At 51.0% G+C, this 19,827-nt stretch overlaps 1 protein-coding gene across 1 annotated transcript in view; it reads left to right on the forward strand.

Annotated features, from left to right (window-relative positions):
• Positions 1-870: 870 nt before the first annotated feature.
• Positions 871-19,827, forward strand: part of LOC134434772 (olfactory receptor 14J1-like) — a gene marked incomplete at its 5' end in the record, with an annotated part of 56,173 nt that continues 37,216 nt past the window's right edge. The window contains one exon of the mRNA XM_063183385.1: positions 871-1,418. Within this exon, the coding sequence (XP_063039455.1) occupies positions 871-1,418 (548 nt within the window). The remainder of the gene's footprint in view (positions 1,419-19,827) is intronic.

A 19,827-nucleotide genomic window follows, 5' to 3' on the forward strand; every position in this document is an offset into this window, starting at 1 on the left:
TTCCCTCTCACATCTCTAAGTGGGAAACTCTGAGTGCAGCCGAAATGCTGGGGATTTCTGACCTCAGAGAGACAGGAATGATGTGTGGGGAGGAAAACAATTCCTAAAACAAACTCCTGCCCTCTATTTCCTTTAGAAATGGGAGTGCAGACACTACCAAGCCTTTCTGCATTAGGAGTGGTTCCTCTGACAAATCCTGAATATCCAGCTTTGTCCCTCTGCCCCATGGCCACAAACCCAGAGCAGTGGGGCAGGGATGGCTCCTTGAGGGCCCCCATGCACAGGCCTGGCTGCTCCTGGCAAACTCAGCCTGCACAACTGGAGCTCAGGCAGGGACCCAGGTGAAGGTTTTCCCAGAGAAGGAAGAAGGGTGGGTGAGTCCCAGCAAGACAGTCTGCAGGGAATGGCCCAGGTTTGGCTCAAAGCAGCTTCTCCTGACTTGTCACTGTCCTTTCTCCATGAACAGGTCTCCATGTTCAGCCCCAGCAAATGTCCAACAGCAGCTCCATCAGCCACTTCCTCCTGCTGGCATTGGCAGACACGCGGCAGCTGCAGCTCCTGCACTTCTGCCTCTTGCTGGGCATCTCCCTGGCTGCCCTCCTGGGCAACGGCCTCATCATCAGCGCCGTAGCCTGCGGCCACCACCTGCATACGCCCATGTTCTTCTTCCTGCTCAACCTGGCCCTCAGCGACCTGGGCTCCATCTGCACCACTGTCCCCAAAGCCATGCACAATTCCCTCTGGGACACCAGGAACATCTCCTACACTGGATGTGCCACACAGCTCTTTTTCTTTCTGTTCTTCATTGGAGCAGAGTTTTATCTGCTGACCGTCATGTGCTATGACCGCTACGTGTCCATCTGCAAACCCCTGCACTACGGGACCCTCCTGGGCAGCAGAGCTTGTGCCCACATGGCAGCAGCTGCCTGGGCCAGTGGCTTTCTCCTTGCTCTGCTGCATACAGCCACTACATTTTCCTTGCCCCTGTGCCATGGGAATGCCCTGGGCCAGTTCTTCTGTGAAATCCCACATATCCTAAAGCTCTCCTGCTCACACTCTAATCTCAGGGAACTTGGTCTTCTTGCTGTTACTGTCTTTTTAATATTTGGTTGTTTTGTGTTCATTGTTTTCTCCTATGTGCAGATCTTCAGGGCCGTGCTGAGGATCCCCTCTGAGCAGGGACGGCACAAAGCCTTTTCCACCTGCCTCCCTCACCTGGCCGTGGTCTCCCTGTTTGTCAGCACTGGCATTTTTGCCTACCTGAAGCCCCCCTCCATGTCCTCCCCATCCCTGGATGTGGCAGTGACAGTTCTGTACTCGGTGGTGCCTCCAGCCCTGAACCCTCTCATCTACAGCCTGAGGAACCAGGAGCTGAAGGCTGCAGTCTGGAGACTGATGACTAGACAATGTAAGAAACATTAAACTGCTGGACAGTTTCTGAAAATAATTTGTAGTAAATGTTGTCTTTGATACTTCTTGTTGGTTTCATTTTGGAGCTTCTTTTTCGTTGTTTACCTTTTTAATGTTGTCCCCAAATGAAAGCAATCAATTTTGCCATATCTCATTTTGTATCTCCACAGGTCTACTGTGACCTGTAGACTGTGTCAGTGAGGAGCTGTGCTCTTGATACCTTTAAATGAAAAAAAGGATGTATTTCATATGAAGCTATCAAGAACATAGCTCCTCACTGCCACAGTCCAGCAAAGATTTCCCTGGAGATCCCACTTTTGTTGTCTTCTCTGGAGCTGCAGCAGCAATGTCTGTGTGCAGAGCTGGGGCACGTCAGTGCTGGCACAGCAGCTGTGCCCAGCAGCAGCAGCACTTGGTGTTGCCAGTGCTGCTGCCATGGCCCTGCCCCGCTGCCCTGGTGGCCCTGGTGTTGCTGCAGGGCCTGAGTGCTCTCGGGGCCGGGCACAGCCGTGGGGCTGTGCCGGGGCTGCAGCAGGGACAGGCCATGGGCACTGCTGGGGCAGCGCTGACGCTTCAGGCCAGGGCCTGGGGGCTCCAGGCTCCTTGCCCAGGCTCTCTCAAGAACACAGCCAGGCCAATGCTCAGAACAGAAAGCCCCATGAGCAGCCCCAGGCTGTTGGTATGGGGACATGCTCGAGAGGCACAAATCAGCCCCTGGGGCCAGCAAGGGTTGGGGGGACACCAGGGAAACCACTCAGCTTTGTCCTGGCCTCTGCAGTCAGCCAGTAAGTTTGTTCCCATCAGCTGGGAGTTTGCTGTCCCACTGCAGACGCTGTTGCTCAGAGCCAGGACTGCCTGGCATCCACCCCCAAACTGCCCTGAGCATTTCCTTGGCTTCATCTTGGCTTTCTTTACTCTTCCTTGGTCCAGATTTCTTCTTGTTGCCCAGCCCCGTTCCCCGCCCTGCAAACATCCCATCTCTGTTTGCCCTTTCCTCTCTGGCCCCACTCCCCATTGCAGTTCCTGACTTTGCACCATGGGAACGTCCCTTGGGCAGCAGGATCATCCTACAAGTGCTGCAGGAATTGTCTGCAGGCTCCTGCAGTGCCTCGTGCTGCTCCCTTGCCAGAGGCACCCCAGGCCAGGAGGGCACATCTGGGCTGCTGTGTCTGGCTCTGGGGCTCCCTGTTCTGGGCAGTGAGGAGGAGCTGCAGAGGATCTGCAGGACTGACAGGATGGGCTTTGGGGCTGGCAGAAGAATCTGAGGGACCTGGGCTGCTGGAGCTTCTCAAGGGGAGGCCCAGGGCTCATCCTGCAACTGCTCAAAGGGTGGTTTCAGAGAATCCTAGCGTCAGCAAGGTGGGAAAAGACCTTGGAGATCATCAAGTCCAACCTGTGCCTTGAAACTGCCTTGTCTCCCCTGAACCTCCTCTTCTCCATGACAACCCCAGCTCCCTTAGCCACTCCTCAAAGCTCTTGTGTTCCAGACCCCTCCCCAACCTTGTTGGCCTTCTCTGGAAATGCTCCAGCCCCTACATGTCCATCCTAAATTGGGGAGCCCAGAACTGGACACAGCATTTAAGGAGCTGCTCAACCAGCGCTGAGCACAGGGGAAGAATCCCTGCCCTGCTCCTGCTGGCCACACCATTCCTGATCCAGCCAGGAGCCATTGGCCTTCTTGCCCACCTGGGCACACTGCTGCCTCATGCCCAGCCTGCTGTCCATCAGTCCCTGCAGGTCCCTTTCTTGCCTGGCTGCTCTCCAGCCACTCTGTTCCCAGCCTGCAGCACTGCAGGGGTTGTTGTGGCCAAAGTGCAGGACTTGGACTTGTTAAACCTCACCTTGTTGGATTTGAGCCCTGGATCCAGCCTGTCCAGGGCCCTGTGCAGAGCATTCCTACCCTCCAGCAGATCTGCACTCCCAGACAACTTGGTGTCACCACAGTTCCATGAGGCCCCAGAGTGTCCCAATGGTGTCCATGATTCCATGAGGCCTCCCAGTGTCACAATGTTCCTTTTGGTTCCCTGCCATCCCTTGGTGTCACAATATCACCATGTCCCCCAGGCCCTGTAGTGTCACAATGGATCCTTGGTTCCATGAGGTCTGGCAGTGCAGCAATGCTCTCCTTGGTTCCATAGTGTCACAATGGCCTCCTGGTCCCAAGGGTCACCACGGTGTCAAACATGTTTCCTTCATTCCAGGAGTCCCTGAGGAGCTGCACTGGCCCTTGGTTCTATGGGGCCCTGCAGTGTCACAATAGCCCCATCATGACACCAGGTCCTGCTCTGTCACAAAGCTCTGCATGGTTCCACAAGGCCCTGCAGGGTCACAGTGGCCTCTTGGTTCCATGAGGCCTCAGATTGCCACAATGAATTCCTAGGTGCTGCAGTGTCACAATGGAGCCCTGGCGACACAAGATCCTGCCGTGTCACCAGGGACGCTTTCGTTCCACAGGGCACCACAGTGTCACAATTGTTCCCTCAGTTCCCAGAGTCCTTGCAATGCTGCAATGCCCACTTGATTCCATTGTCCCCATGCTCTACTAAGGGTCTCCTTGGTTCCACAGTGGCACAATGGCCCCTTGGTTCCACAAGGCCCCGCAGTGTCACAGTGGCCTCTGTGGTTCCAGGAGGACCCAAACTGTCACCATGGACTCTTTGCTTCCATTCAGCCCCACCGTGTCACAATGGCCCCTTGGCTCTGTGCTGCCATGTCACACACAGTGTCACCATTGTTCCCTTAGTGCCACCAGGCCCCGCAGTGTCACAATGGCCCCTTGCATCCCCAGGGTCCTGCAGTGTCACAATCATCAGAGAATCAACCAGGCTGCAAAAGACCTTGGAGAGCATCAAATCCAACCTGGGACGCAACACCACTTTTTCACCCAGACCATGGCACAGCGTGCTACATCCAGCCTTTGCTTAAACACTACCAGGGTCAGCGAGTCCCTTGTTCCTGATGCATAGGAGTCCAAGGGGTAGGATGAGGAAAATGGTCAGGAGGTGTGGGGACAAAGAACTATTGACTGTCAGCCTTAAAGAGACTTGATTTTCATATCTATTGAGACTGAATTAGAAGGTGCTGGGTGTCAATATATATTGGACATTGTTGATATCAAACTATAAACAGGAAAAAAAAACTGGATCAAACAGTTCTCTCCGGTTTTCTCTGTTTTCAGTACAGTGCATTTATTTTGAATACATTTCTGAAATATTCAATTAACCACAGAAGAATTGAAAAATTACATAAGTGCCAGAGCCTTTTGTTGTTTGAGTGCTTTGAACAAATGTTTATGAGCTTTTCTCTCTCAATTAAAGAACTGAAGAGCTCAAGAAAGAAGAGACCTCCCGAGGATTAAAATTCATCAGCAACCTCCAAGTGGCTGAGGATCCATCCCCATCAGAGCAGCAATGAACAGAAATGGGCACAGCTTTGTGGCTGCCCCAACTTTGGCATGGGCCCTGGGCCTGGAGCAGGAGCAGCTCTTGAGGGCCCCAAGGCCGGGGCTCTTGTGCTGCCCTGGGCAGATGCGATGGCAGCAGGGGCTGCAGAGCCCTCAGCACCTCAGCCCGAGGGGAGCAGGGCAACCAGGGAGCCTCCTTTGGCCTTGGCCAAGCACCTTCCCCCATGGCTGGGGCTGAGTCCTGTGGCAGCTGCAGCTGCTGCTGTGCCCTTGCAAGGGGCTGAGGCCGTGGGGCGGTGCAGAGAGCAGCCTGGCCAGAGCAGAGCTGTGGGGCCAGAGCCAGCTGGGCTGGGCTGAGGAGAGGCCCTTGGTGCTGCCCAGAGCTCAGGTCAGCTGGCAGAGCTTGCAGGGAGCTGGTCTGGGCTCAGAGAGCCTGGCCCAGAAACCATCAGTGTCCATCTCAGCCTGGCTGAGCGTGCAGGGGCAGGACTCAGGCCAGGCATTGTGGGGCAGGGCCAGCACCTGTGCAAGGCATTGCAAACAGGCAAGTGGCCCAGAGAGGAGGCTGCTCGGTGTCCTTGGTGGCATGAGCGGAGCCGGGAGGGGGCCCAGGACATTTGCCAGCACCAGCCTCTGTCCCCATGCATTGGCAGCCCTGGCTGCTGAGCTCAGCTTTGGCCTGGGCTGAGTTTGGCTGTGGCCCAGCTCCATCCTCCTGCGGGGTTCAGGGCCTGTTCCTGGCCATGGCCGGCCCTGGCTGCCTCTCTGCTGGCCCAGAGGCTGGCAGAGCCCGGGGCAGGGCTGTCTGTGCAGCCCCAGAGGGGCCATGGGCTCTGCAGGAGCTGGCAGAGGCTGCCCAGCAGGGAGGCCATGGGGCACAGAGCCCCAAGGCTGCTGTGGGCACCACAGCACAGGGGCTGTTCCCAGCCGCAATGCTTCTGCCCTGGGCTGGGCCTGCACAGGGGCTGGGCCACCATGGCCGGGCCAGCACAGGGCCACAAAGGGGCCACGCAGCCACTGCCGGGGCTGACAGCAAGGCCAGGCACACACAAGCAATTGCTGAGCATGGCCTGCGCTGGCCAGGCCTGACTGTGCCAAAGGCAGAGCTCAGCTGCCCTTGGGGGCTGCAGGAACAGTCCAGAGCCCAAAGAGCCTCCACGGCTGTGCTGGAGACCAAGGCTGCAGGAGGGAAATGCAGGGCTGCTGTGGGAAGGGGAGGGCATTGAATTCCAGCACACAGCTCAGCTCTCTGATGATCCCGGCACCATGCTGGGCGCTTTTTCAGACTGGAGCAAAGCAGATGTTGATGGGACAGGAGCCCTGCGAGGCTGTCAGGGACCTGCAACTTGCAAGGTGCTCTGCTCTCTCTCAGGTGCTCTCGGAGTGATCCAATCGAAGCTGGGCACCTCAGGGCACAAGTGGCCCTGCCTTTTCATGGGCACACAACTGATGTCTGCCTGGAAAGGGGCTCAGGTTTAAAAACCTGTTTGTTCCATAATATACAAGCAAATATTGATTATCTGTGCAATTTGAGTACTCTTAAGGAATGGCAACCTTTTCCCACCAAAAACGGGGATTTCCTGGAAGCCTACTGATGGCAGGAGAAGAAATACTGATCTTCCCATCTACTTGTGTCACCAATAATCAGTCTATTATTTAATCCCTCTCTTTTCCATCAAGTGCTTCCATCTCTCTTGGTTAAATGGCCATGTCTAAGGACGTCTCTTCACCAGAGCAGCTAGTCCCAGATTTCCTCCACCAGATGCTCTGTGGTCATTCAAGTGCCTCATAACTGACTGGTTTCATGCTTTGAGCTTCAGGGAGTTGCCCAAACTTTCTGAAATTTAATTAAATGTCACATAAGGCGACATCTTAATTGTCTTTATATCTATCACAGAATTACCTTTTCTTATATCTATGTCTAAAACTGTTCCTGCATAAAAATCTATTGGGGATGGTGGACATGTCAGATGCTGCTGGGACATTCCAGAGAGCTGAGAGAAGAGCTGTGATGGTTATTAAACTGTTCAAATGTAAAACTTGTGTTTGTTGGCAAGAAACCTTCCTGTGCCTCTGAGTGTCACCAGGCCCTGAGCCCAAAGGACACAAACCTGATGAGTTGTGGTTCCCACTGCAGGGGCACTTGGACCTTGGCTCTGCGCAGGAGAGCTCTTCATCCCATTTCTCTCTTTTCCTCCCTCTGGGCATGGAGGGAGCTCCTGACTTCAGCCTGTGACTAGTGCGCAAAGAGCAAATCTGGGCAGAATTGGGGCAGGGAGGGTTTGGGGGGACTTTAGGATCTGTGCTGGGCAGTCACTCCCAGTCACTCCCAGAAGGTGCTTTCCATTGTTCTGAGGCTTTCTGCTGTGCAAAGTGGATTTAATATCCAGCAGATGAATGACTTTTGCATTTGATAGAGCCGTGCCTTCCCCTGGCTTTGTTGGCTGACAAGAGATGAACATTCCTCTGTGTCTCGGGCAGCTCCTTCTCCAAGGAAAGCAGGTGGGAGCTGGAGCCAAGGAGCTGAAAGCTGCAGGTGCAGCCTGGGCTGGAGGGAGATCAGATTTGCACAAGGCTGCTCTGAATGCCAGGGCTGGGATGGGGGAAATGGTGCGGTGGGGGTAGGGACAGAGTCTGATTGATTGTCAGCCATGAAGGGTCTTGATTTTCATCTCTGTTCAAATTGCATGAGGAGGTGAGGAGGTACTTGGATTCAATGTCAATTGGAGATCACACGTATTGATTTATGAACAGGAAAAAAAACCTAAGCAGGACCTAAAAAAAGTTTTCTCAATATCTTTGTAAATAGAATATATTCTGCTTGAACACACTACTGAAATGGGTCAAATTAACCACAGATGATTTGAAAACTGAAATCAAATTATTCCCAGAGGCTTGGCTTGTTAAGGTGTTCTGAATGTCAACGAGCCCTGGGCCACTGAATTCTTGAACTGAAGAGCTGAAGGCTGAACAAGTGATTTGGAAAATTAAAAGCAATTTATTCCCAGAGGCTTTGGTTTTTAAGGTGTTCGGAATGGTAATGAGCCCTGGGACACTGAATTCCTGCACTGAAGAGCTGAAGGCTGAACAAGCCTCTGGAGCAGGAAAATTCTGCAGCAGCCTCCAAGTTGCTGAGGATGTCAGCAGCCCCCACTGAGGCCATCCCTGCCCAGAGACCGTGGGGGAATGGGCAGACAAGGAGAGCGTCCCTGGGGCTGGGGCAGCACAACTCAGAGGCACCAGCAGCTCCAGCTGGGAAATGGAGTGTGGAATGTGGCTGGGAACGCCCTGCCTGGGCTGTGCCAAGCAGGATACACAAGCCCTGACCCCCATCCACTAAACAACTCTCTCAAGGAGCAATTTAAAATTAATTACAATTCTCTGCGTACTCTGAGTTGGACTCACTGGAGAAATACCAACAAAAGATTCTTAGGAGCTCCAAACAACAAAACAGCTTTTACTGGAAACTTTAGAAAATCAGAGAAACTTTGGCAAAAGGTTTAATATGACATTCAATCAACACAAAACACTTCTCAAAGCATTAACTTGGCCCCTTCACCTTCACAAACTGTAAGCGTGTTCAATTTTAAGTTACTTAAAATTTGCAAGAAGAGGGAATTAGAAGAAGGAAAAGAAAACACAGAAAGAGAGAAAGTAATAAAAGAAAATACAGAGGAGCACACACACAGCTACCAACTCCTGGATTCCAGCAGTGTTCAGATGGAAATTCCAAGAGGAGGTAGGGTCAAGATGTGTGCTTGCCTTGTGGTCAGTCTCAAATTCCCCTTGGTCTCCCTGGGTCCTTCCCCCAGGTGGGCCTTGGGCTCATTTGGTCCCTCAGGAGCTGGGCTGGGGCTGCAGAGGTGGCTGTGGAGCATTGCCTGTGCTGTGCCAGGGACTGGCAGCCACTGCTGGGCTGGGACAGAGGCTCTGGGGGGATTGGGGTTCCAGGGCAGGGCTGGAGTTCCAGGGCAGGGCAAGGCTGGACCTGCCCCTTCCTCTCGCCACACATGAAATATTTCCAGCCAACAATCTCCTCCCGTTTGTCACAACAGGCAATGTTGGAGGCGGAACTCCCAATTCTGGGCATGGACACCTGGCTGAAGAGAACAGTTGTTTTCCATGGGAAGGAAAGCAGAGAGCCCCAGTGTTTGGAAGGCAGGTGAGAGCCTCACCTGGGGTCATACTGGGAGTGACCAGGATGATACTGGATCATACTGAGTGCAACTGGAAGTGACTGGGACCAGCCTGGGGGTGACAGCCGAGGGACAGAGGACAGTTGAGGGACAGGGGACAACTGAGGGACAGGGCACAGCCGAGGGACAGGGCGCAGCCGAGGGACGGGGGTGTCTCAGTACTGGGCAAAGGGGTAAAAGGGTGTCTGGGTTCTCAGGAATGGGGGTGCAGGGGGGTCTCTGGGTCATGGAAATGGGGGCTAGGGGTGTGGAGAGGTAAAAGCGAGTTCCAGGGGATCCTTGAGCCCAGGAAAGGGGAGTCCAGGGTTTCCCAAAAAGGGGGTGCCAGGGTGGGGACACCCAGGCAGTTCAGGGGGTCTCTGGTTTTGCACAAAGCTGGGGCTGGGGGCTGGGAAAGGCAGGAATGGGGGTCCAAGGCATTCCAGGCATCCCAGGGTCAAGCCCATGGCCAGTCTGGAGGCTGGGAGCCATGGGATGGCCAGGAAAAGGGGAGCAGGGGGTCCTGATGTCCAGGAATGGGGGATTCAGGGGGTCCCTGTGCAGGATAAGGGGAGCAGGGGATTCCCGGTCCTGGCAATGGTGGTTCAGGGTCCCGGTGCTGGGGGTCCCACTGCCCCCTGGCCTCCCAGGAGCGCCTCCAGACCCAGCAATGGAGCCATCACGCTGCTCCCACTCACTCCCAGTATGATCCCAGTAAGATCCCAGTATGATGCCAGTCTCTCCCAGCAGAGCCCCAGTCACTCACAATTGCCCCCAGTTGCCCGCCGTGTGGTCCCAGTTCCCCCCAGCACATTCCCAGTGGCTCCCAGTCCAGTCCCAGTCACCACCTGCATGGTCTCAGGCACTCCCAGTATATCCCAGTTGCCTGAACATACTCGTAGTCATTGCCAGGCACTCCCAGTTACCTCAGCGTGGTTCAGCTGGCCCCAGTTTTATCCCAGTCACTGCCAGGACATCCCAGTTGTCACCAGCATGCATTCTGTCATTCCCAGTTGCTCCCAGTTCCTCCCAGTGTGTGCACAGGAAGCTTCCAACATGGGCCTGGTAGCTCCCAGTAACCCCAGTCAGGGTCTATTGACACCCACTACAATCCCAGTATGATCCCAGTCACTCCCAGAATGATGCCAGTGGCCCCCAGTGGGATCCCAGTTGCTCCCTGTCAATGCCAGCAGGACCCCAGTAGTGTCCAGTATGATCCTCATGCCTCCCAGTCTCTCCCAGTATATCCCAGTCACCCCCAGCATGCTCCCAGTCACTCCCACTTCCCCCAGTTGCTTTCAACCTGATTCCAGTTGCCCACAGCCACTACCAGTCAATCCCAGTACGATTCCAGTTGCCCTCATTTTGATCCCAGTCTCACCCAGCATGCACCCAGCTGTTCCCACTGTGATCCCAGTATGACCCCAGCTGCTGCCAGAATAGTTCCAGTTGTTCCCAGTTCCTGCCAGTATGATCCCAGTTGTCCCTCGAATAGTCCTAGTCCCTCTCAGCATGGTCCCACTCACTCCCAGTTGCCCCCAGCATGGTCCCAGCTGTTCCCACTGTGGCTCCAGTGCTCCCAGTATGGTCACAGAGTCTCCCAGTATATCCCAGATGGCCAAGTGAGGTTTTGGTTAGCTCAGAATGATCCCAGTTACTCCCAGTTCCTCCCAGTTGCCTCCAGCATGATCCCAGTTTCTGGCAGTTGCCCAAAGTGTAGTCCCAGTTGCTCCCAGTACAAACCCAGTTGCCCCAGTTGTGTCCTTAGTCCCCTTAACATGGTTCCAGTACCTTCCAGTTGATCCCAGTTGCTCCCACTTTTGAAATTATGTCCACATTTTCCTCCTAACATGGGCCCAGTAGCTCCCAGTACCCTCCAGTCAGGATCCCAGCGGCTCTCAGGATGATCCCAGTTGCACCCAGTCCCCCCCAGTATGACTCCAGTCACTCCCAGATCCTCCCAGTATGATTCCAGTCCTGCCCAGTGACCCTCTGTCATTCCCAGTATGCGCCCAGTTGCTGCCACTCACCTCCACCATGGTTCCGGTTACAGCCAGCACCTTTCTAGATACTCCCAGTCAGATTCCAGTAGGATCCCAGTCATTCTCAGATATCCCTAATACTTTTCAAGTCACTCCAAGTATGATCGCAGTCAGTTCCAGTATGACCCCAGCACGGGCACAGCTCCTCCCATCATCATCCAATGTGGTTCCAGTTGCTCCCATTTCCCCCCACTGTGGTTTCAATCTCTCCCAGCATATTCCAGTTACTCCCAGCAGGTTCCCAGTCACTCCCAGTTCCTTCCAGCATGATCCCATTTGCTCACAACCACTCCCAGTCAGCCTCAGTGTAGCTGCACTCACACTACCAGTATGATCCCAGTCACCTCCAGCATGATCCCAGTTCATCCCAGTGTAAGTCCAGTTGCTTTCAATCACCCCCAACATGCACCCAGTCACTACCAGTTCCTCCCAGTTGCTCCTTGCATGATCCCAGTTGCTCAGAGCTGCTCCTGGTCACCCTCAGAATGATCCCAGTTGTCGGTTTTCATTTTTCTCTTCCCGGCCTATTTAGGTTGATTTATGCTTTTTGGTTTTCTGTTTCTCCTGCTGGCTGATTTATGACCAGTTTAGTTCAGGGATGCCACTTGTCGGTTTCTCGGCTGTTTCAAAGACCTGGAAAGGCCCAGAGTGGCCTTGGACAGCCCGCGCTTCAAAGGACGAGGAGAGACTTCTGATCCTGTTTCGGTCTCAGTGTTTATTAATTGTTTATCTAAAAGATTTTCTTTCAGCCCGACAGAGGTCTGCACAGCAAGTCAGCCATGGGCACACTCCGCAGCCCCTGGGGCGGTCACTTATCTTTATACCCGAAGTTACGTGTACAATATTTATAATTTTTCCCCAATACCTTCTACTCTTATTAACCGGTGCACTTCTAGTAAGACCAATCCCAAAGTGCCACCATCACCACAGAAAATGGAGGCCAAGAAGAAGAAGAAGAAGGACAGGACACGCCCCAATTCCTCCATCTTACTTCTCTAGACCCCCCTTGTACAGAAATCCTAAACCCTGTGTTTTATACTCTAACTAACTTATCCCTTCACCATTCACCCAGTAAAATCCTCCCAGTCCTCATACAGGTGTCATCTCCTGTGTAGGATCAAAGTCCAGCCACCAGACACTTCTGGCAACATTCCAGGACTCCCGAGCCCCCCAAGGGTGGTCTCGGTCACTCTGCACCTCCATCCTGAGGTGCTGAGATCCCACACCAGTCACTCCCAGTATATCCCATCTGTCCCCAATATGGTCTCAATTGCCCCCTGCAGGCTCCTACTCCATCCCAGTATGATCCCAGTATGATCCAGTCTCCCTCAGTGTGATCGCAGTCTGCCCCCAGCATGGGCCCAGCTGCTCCCAGTATGATCCCTGTAGCATCCCAGTACAATCTGAGTCACTGAAGGTGTAGATCTTTGACATCCCTGAATGATCCCTTTTGGTCCTGAAACAGACTTGCAGAATCCTGAAACAAAGAACTGCTAAAGAAAAATCACCAATAACTAAAAATAAAATAAAATAAAATAAAAATCCATTGATATTTATGAAACAATATTGAGAAAATTTCTGGAATGCCTTGGCCACAGCCCTTACTTGAATCACTTAGGCTGAGTCTGACTCGTGGCTTTCCAGTACTTTGAGCTGGTAGCTCTGACCACCTTTCTATTCTTTCTTTATTTTCTTTTTTTTTTTTTCTTTCTTTTATTTTTTTTTCCCAGAATGATCAGCAGCAGCAGCAGAGGATTTTTTTGGACCTGCACCACTGGGTGGGACAGAGTCCCTGGCCCCAGTCCGAGTGGGCAGACCAAGGACCCAAGGCCTGGCCCACAGAACAGAGCCCCAGGCCTGAGTAGGGGGATCAAAGCCCCCAAACCTGGTGGTGGGCAGGCCAAACAGCCCAGACCTGGCCTGCAGGGCGGGGTCTTTGTTCTCACAGCCCACCACCACCGTGCTGCCAGTGCCTCGGCAGCAGGAGTGACCGAACGCTTTTTCCCTCTCCCCCCAGAACCACCAGTGCACACTGGCGGCTGGGAAGGAGAAGCTTTCCCAGGCATCTCCATCCCGGATCTGCAGGTCTTCTTTCCCCAGAACAAGTGAGCGATGCTCGCTGTCCACCCCCCCACCGAACCCCATGATTCAAATTCCCGTGTTCCTGTTTTCTGCTCCTCAACATCACCCCCATCCCCTCCGGGCTTGTGGCCAGAGGCAGCACCTCTGGGAGCCACATCCCCCACGCCGCTGGTGCACGTGAGGGGAGTCAGGCACCCCAAATCTCAGCGAGAAGCCCCTGACCAAACGTGAATCAGCCTGTGAAAAATGTTGTGTCCCAGAAAAACACTGAGTTTGAAAGTTTTCAGCTGGGAGGCACGGGCAGTTAACAAATGAGCCCTGCCTCCCCTGAGGGACAGGCCAGCGTCCCCTTCTTCTCTCCCAGCTTCCACCACAGGGGTGTTATAAATGAGAACCTTGACAAGGCCAATATTCAAGCAGCAATTAATTAATTAATTAATTAATATGGTAAAGTAAGAGCAATACAGCGCTGGGTACAGTGGGGGATGCTTTCCCTCCAACTGCACACTGATAGCTGAGGCTTACAGGTATTTATAGGGGTACTCAGCTTTCTCAGCAGTTTCTATTCCCAATTTTTATGTCACAATTCTATACCTATTGTGATGTATTTTTTCTCAGGATGTATCCCAGAAAGGAGTATCCCCAGATGGTGGTGGTTCGGTTTCCGAAAGAAGGAATTAATCTCCCAGATGGTGTGGTCCAGATTCCAGATGTGGATCCACCTTTTAATTGCAGAGACTATAAATCTCAAAACAGTGATGTCCAGCTTCCCTTGGTCGAAACTATTATTCCTTGAGTTGATGTTCATCTTCCTTTCTCAAGCTGCTTTTCACTGTTTTGTTAGGATGTGAGATAAGCATGTTTCTTTTCATATATTCTAAAGCTATAGTTTCAAACACCCTTACTACAAGCAATATTCTAAAATTATACTTCAAAAGGTTATTACTGCAAAACTCTTTAAGGCTTAGCTACAAGCAGAAAGTTCCTGTCAAAAAGCAACATCCTTAACGCTTTAATTCAAATGCTCCTAAGTCAACTTAAGACTTATAAAGGCTAATTACGAACAAAAGATAGGTTCAAAGGCCTTCTTTCATGCTTTACTTGCCTCAGTAATTATTAAAATTTGTCTTTATAACTGTCCCATGGTCGGTTTCCACCCATATTACAATCACAAATACCATGTTGCCAGTATGTACCTGACACGAAACACAGCTTTGTATTTCACAGGGGGGCACAGGGACGGCTCCTTTGAGAAGCTGCTGGAAGCTTCCACCGTGTCTGATGCGGAGAGTTTAGTTCAAGTATGGCTTAAAGAAAAAGGCCATGAAGGCATACAGTTGAGAGAACAGTAAAAGGTAGTTGCGAAGCAGTTCCAAAAGCAGTTCCCAGGCTGATTACTATAAACAATTAGACTCTCTCATGTATCACTTTATAAACAATAAGGTTCTCAGACAGTCTTCCCATAACAAGCAAAACACCCTCACTGGGAAAAGATGGCACCCTGGGAACAGATATGGAAGTTTTGGGAACATTTCATATCACAGTGAGAACACTGGTTTTGTTTTTAATAAACAATTATAGGTATTGTAAAACAAAAGGAGTGGATAGAGTTTTCTCTGTTAGCCTATCATGAACCTGGATTTTGGAATATGCATGAAGTTAATTAACACTGTTATTTAAAGTGACTGATCGATCAATAAATCGGAGTTCGATGCATTAAAGGATGGTCGTCTCCCCTTCACTTCGATAGTCTGGCACAGCCAATTCCTGGTGGCTTCAAAGATGGACCTGCTGCTGGCAAAGGCTGGGCCAGTTACAAATGGTGGCAATGCCTCTGCGATAACAGATTGGAAAAGAAATCAAAATAGAGATTGTGACACAGTTTTAACTCCAGTCAGAGGAGAGCAGAGGGAGAACATGTGAGAAGAACAACTCTGCAGACATCCAGGTCAGTGCAGAAGGAGGGGCAGGAGGTGGTCCAGGCACTGGAGAGGCAGGCACCCTGCAGGAGAGCCATGGAGAGAGGGGCCCTGCTCCCAGGCTGGAGCAGCCTGTCCCTGGAGGAATGCACCCCCTGGAAGAGTGACCCATGCTGCAGCAGTTTGGGAAGGACTGTTGTCCTTGGCATGGACTCACACTGCAGCAGTTTGCAGAGGGCTGCTGCCCCTGAAATGGACTCACATGGGAGAAGCTCCTGCAGAACTGTCTCCCTGGGGAGGGACCCACAGTGCAGCAGGGGAACCACTCCTCTCCCTGAGCATGGCCAGAAGCCATGGGTGATGAATTGGCCATAACCCCCATTCCTTGTCTCCATGCACTGCTGGGGTAGGAGGTAGAGCTGGAAGGAGGGAGGTGAGGAGCTTATTTTATTTCCCCTTTTCCTGCTCTGCCTTTTTAGTAATAAATGAATTTCACATCTCTAAGCTAAGCCTGTTTCTCCCAGGACAGTATTTGATGAGTGATCTCACCCAGTCCTTATCTCAACCCATGAGCCCTTTATTAAATTCTCTTTGTCCAGCTGCAGAGGGGAGTGAGTGAGCAGCCCACATGGATGCCTGGCATTTGGCCTGGTGAGACAGAGTAAAGATCCATTCTGAATTAGGCGAAGTGTCTAAGAGAAGTGAAAAGTCTGTGAGGCCAAAGCTGAAAGAAAAACTCACATGCCTTGTTGAGGGACTTGCGTCCAGTGCGCGTCGTAAATAAACATACTGAGCTTTACAACTTTTATAAAGTTGTGAAGTTTCTTCTTTTCTCCGCAAAACATTATGGCGAGCCAGGTAGGAGTTCTCTGTCCCCGCAGGGGCAGGGGGGATAGACAGACCTCCAAGGCGCGCCCTAGGATCTTTTCCTGGTGGGGCTCCGCTCGTCTCAACTTGCCACCTGCAAGGACAGACAAGGACCTGCAGGCCTGCGGAAGAAGATACGGTATGTACTGAGGGGCCCCCGGGGGAGGGAAAGGAGACCAAGGGAGTAAACCACCCAGAGACATCTGAGTTCAGCTGATAGAGCAGCTGTATTAGAGATGGGGTTCATCGTTCTGATAGAGCAGACCGCAAGCGGTTCTAGGGGTGAGCCGAGTGAACCCGTGTATGTGTGTTGGGGGTTCATAGTTCTGATAGAGCAGAACTGTTGAGCCCGTGTGTGCTTTGTTTGTGTGTGTGTGATGTCCGGACACTGTGTTGCTGTATAGTTAATGTGTGCATTGTGTGGTCAGTGCACTGTGTTTCTAATCGTGCAAGTGTATAAGTGTATGGTGTATAAAAGAGAATAAATCTACAGTGCGGGGGGGTCAGTACTACCCATGTTTGAAGCACCCGAGTGAGGCCTGAGGCGCCGGCTGCAGCAGGCTGCGGGGGCAGGGACAGAAGTGCCCCGCAGAGAAGCGAGTGGAAGAATGTCAGTGATGGTATTTATCGTGTTTAAATGTAGTGATTTGTGTAGATTTGGTACATTTTAACCGTGAGTATGAGTATGAGCTCAGAGAGTTCCTTTGCCTTGGATGTTTGATTTTGATTGTGTCCAAGAAAATTGATGTGAGTAAATGCTGAATTATGGTATGCTATGTTGTGTTGAGAAAAGCGAGCACTTTGAGAGATATGCCCTTTCCCAGTGGTTTTGTGTGGTGATTTTCTTCCTCTGCATTGTGGTAATTTGATTCTCAGATTGTATAGTAGTGTTTGTAGAGATTTTAAGATTTTGTTGCAACAAGAGTGGCATTTTACATAGGAGAACTATAGTACGGTGATTTATGCTTAATTACGATAGAGTTAAAGGAATTCCAAGAAATCCGCCCCCTCACCGCAATTTAAGCCTTGGCTCTAGCGAATTTGAGATAAAGGGGGGGTGCGAGTGCGAGTGTTTGTGTCTGAGGGCATATCAGAGTTTTGGCTGTGACTAGCACAGCCTTTTTGCAAAGCAGTAAAACAAGTGTAAGTAGACACAAGGCTTAATTAGATTGTGCAAGAAGAGAACTAGAAAAGACTGATATTTTGTTTGCTCAGAATATAGTGTCTATGTCACGTTTTTGATTAGCATGTTGTGTGAGGTGACAGTGGCTGTCCCCTGGGCACAGGGACAGCTCTGGCTGCCCCGTCTCCCCAGGGAACACGGGAATGGCCTGTGAGCGAAAGCTGGATGTGCAGTTATTATTGCAGTGCGGTGTTTATGAGAAACACTGGTTTTGCTGTTCTAATAAGTGTCAGGGCACATGTAAATTAGAGGTTTCTGGTCAAGCAGATTCAGAACCTAAGGTCTTAGAACTTGTGTGTGGGAACCACATCTGATACCTGCCACCTGGAGCTGTGTGTATAGGAGGAAAGTTCAGAAACTACTGTGAAGGTCTGTAAAAAGATTTGAGTGGAAGCGAGATAGGGCAAGGAGAAATAAATAATGAGAACTGACCAGAGCAAAAAGGTTCCTAAATTAGCCCCTTTTGGGAGGGGCTCACTGGGAGAAGGCTGCCAGTAGGAACAGCTCAGAAAATAAAAAGATTTATAATACTTCATTGCTGTTAGTACTGTTTTAAAATAGGAGGATAAATGGGATAGAGTTTTGTATGCTGAAATGTCTTTGTGTTTTAAGAAATCACCCAGATTTCTTGAAGAGGGAAAACAAGGCAAAGAGAAAGCAAATCAAACATGTTGTTCAGCATGCAGCATAAGATAGCGACGTATGAAATCAGGCAAAGATTATCGTGCTGAAATGCAAAGCAATCACAGTTCGCAAAATGAGTACATATGATTTGCTAAAGGCTCCTCCCAAGGTAAGGGAGGAAGGGTAAAGATGACCTCCCCCAAAGGGAAGAATTTTTGTTGACACAAGTGCCATATATTCAGTTTTAAATTAAGCTTTAGTACCTGTGGAGAATGTTTATGTTGCAGTGTGGGGAACAACTGAACAACTGGCCAGTCTGAGAAGGCATCCTTGTGCAAACCTTTAAAGTAATATGTGTACTATGTGTACCTAATAGCTTTTGTACAATTCGCTCAATTTGCTAAACATTCTCAAATGAGAAAGGTTACTCTGGAGGCAAATGATATAAAGATGTTAGGCTTAACATTAACAGACACTGAAATTAAGAAAGACATTAGTAGGGAGATATTAGAATAAGTAAACAAGTGTTTTCAAGAGTATGGGCCTCTGCTGTACCAGGGAGAGTGAAAGATGCTCCCCCATGAGCATCAAGTTTAAGGAAAGAACACAACTAGTGAGAACTGAGTAGCACCCTCAAAAGGAAAATAAGGAAGGAATCAGCCCAATAATTGATAGTACTGGATTAAGGGCTGTCAATAAGATAACACAGAATTTATACCCTGTGGTAGCAAATCCATATACCTTACTGACTTGTTTAACACCTGAGCTAACCTGGTTCACTGTTTTAGGCCTAAGAGATGCCTTCTTTTGCCTCCCTATCCACGAAGCCAGCCAGAAAATTTTTGCATTCAAACTCAAGCTCACATAGTCCAGGTGCCTGAAGGCTTCAAGATTCCCCACTCCAATTGGAGAACAGCTTGCAACGATCTTCTAGTAGCCACTCGGACGAGGGAAGCAAGAGAAGCCTGGACAGTAAGCCTTTTGAATTTCCTAGGACTCCAAGGATGCAGAGTCTCAAATAAAAGGCACAGGTAGTGAAACAGAAGGTAATCTACCTGGGGTAAGAAGTGAGTGCGGAGCAGCAGACTTTAAAGCAAAGAAGCCGTATGCCAAACCCTGAAAGAACTCCGAACCCTCTTAGGCATGGTAGGGTAGTGCCAGCTGTGGGTTTATAATTATGGACTGCCCGCCAGACCCCTCTATGCTCTTATTGCCAATGGAAACAGAGATCTCCAGTGGACACAAGACACCACACGGGCCTTTCGCCAGCTAGAGAGAGTGCCCTCATGTCAGCTCCAGCTTTGAAACTTCCAGATGTAAGTAAACCATTCTTTCTATTTTTCCCACGCAAGGAATTGCCCAGGGAATATTGGCTCAGGACTTGGACCCTTACTGAAGGGCAGTTGCTTACTTCTCTAAGCAATTAGATGCAACAGCCAAAGGATGGCCAGGTTGCCTCAGAGCTGTAGCAGCAGTCGTGCTGAATATTCAAGAGGCATGCAAGTTTACCCTGGGACAAAAATGACTGTGCTAGTGTCCCACACAGTGTCCACAGCACTGGAAGTAAAGGGTGGCCACTGGCTTTCACCACAGAGGTTTCTGAAATACCAGGCCATCATGGTAGAGCAAGACGATGTAGAGATAGTGGTGACTAATATTGTCAAAACCCAGCTTCTTTTCTCAGTGGAATCAAGGAGAAGCAGTACACCATGATTGCCTAGAGACCACCGAAGCTACCTACTCCCGCCGCCCAGACTTAAGGGACGCTCCTCCGGACGATGCAGAGACCTGGTTCACTGACAGGAAAGCGACATTGCAAAGTTCACGGTGACTACCTGCAGAGAGGTAATCGAGTCTAGACCCTTACCAACAGGTACCTCTGCGCAGAAGGCTGAGATAATTGCCCTGACCCGTGCCCTGGAAAGGGCAAAAGGGAGGAGAATAACCATCTACATAGACCCAAGGAATGCATTTGGAGTCACACATGCACATGGAGCCATCTGGAAAGAGAGGGGACTGCTGACCTCACAGGGAAAGAAGAGACAATCCAGCTGCTGGAAGCAGTTCATCTGCCTGAAAAGGCACACTAGAGAGTGAGCTTAAAATTGGAGGAAAGAAATGA

The sequence above is a fragment of the Melospiza melodia genome, unplaced genomic scaffold (assembly GCF_035770615.1).
Source record: "Melospiza melodia melodia isolate bMelMel2 unplaced genomic scaffold, bMelMel2.pri scaffold_47, whole genome shotgun sequence".
NCBI lineage: Eukaryota > Metazoa > Chordata > Aves > Passeriformes > Passerellidae > Melospiza > Melospiza melodia.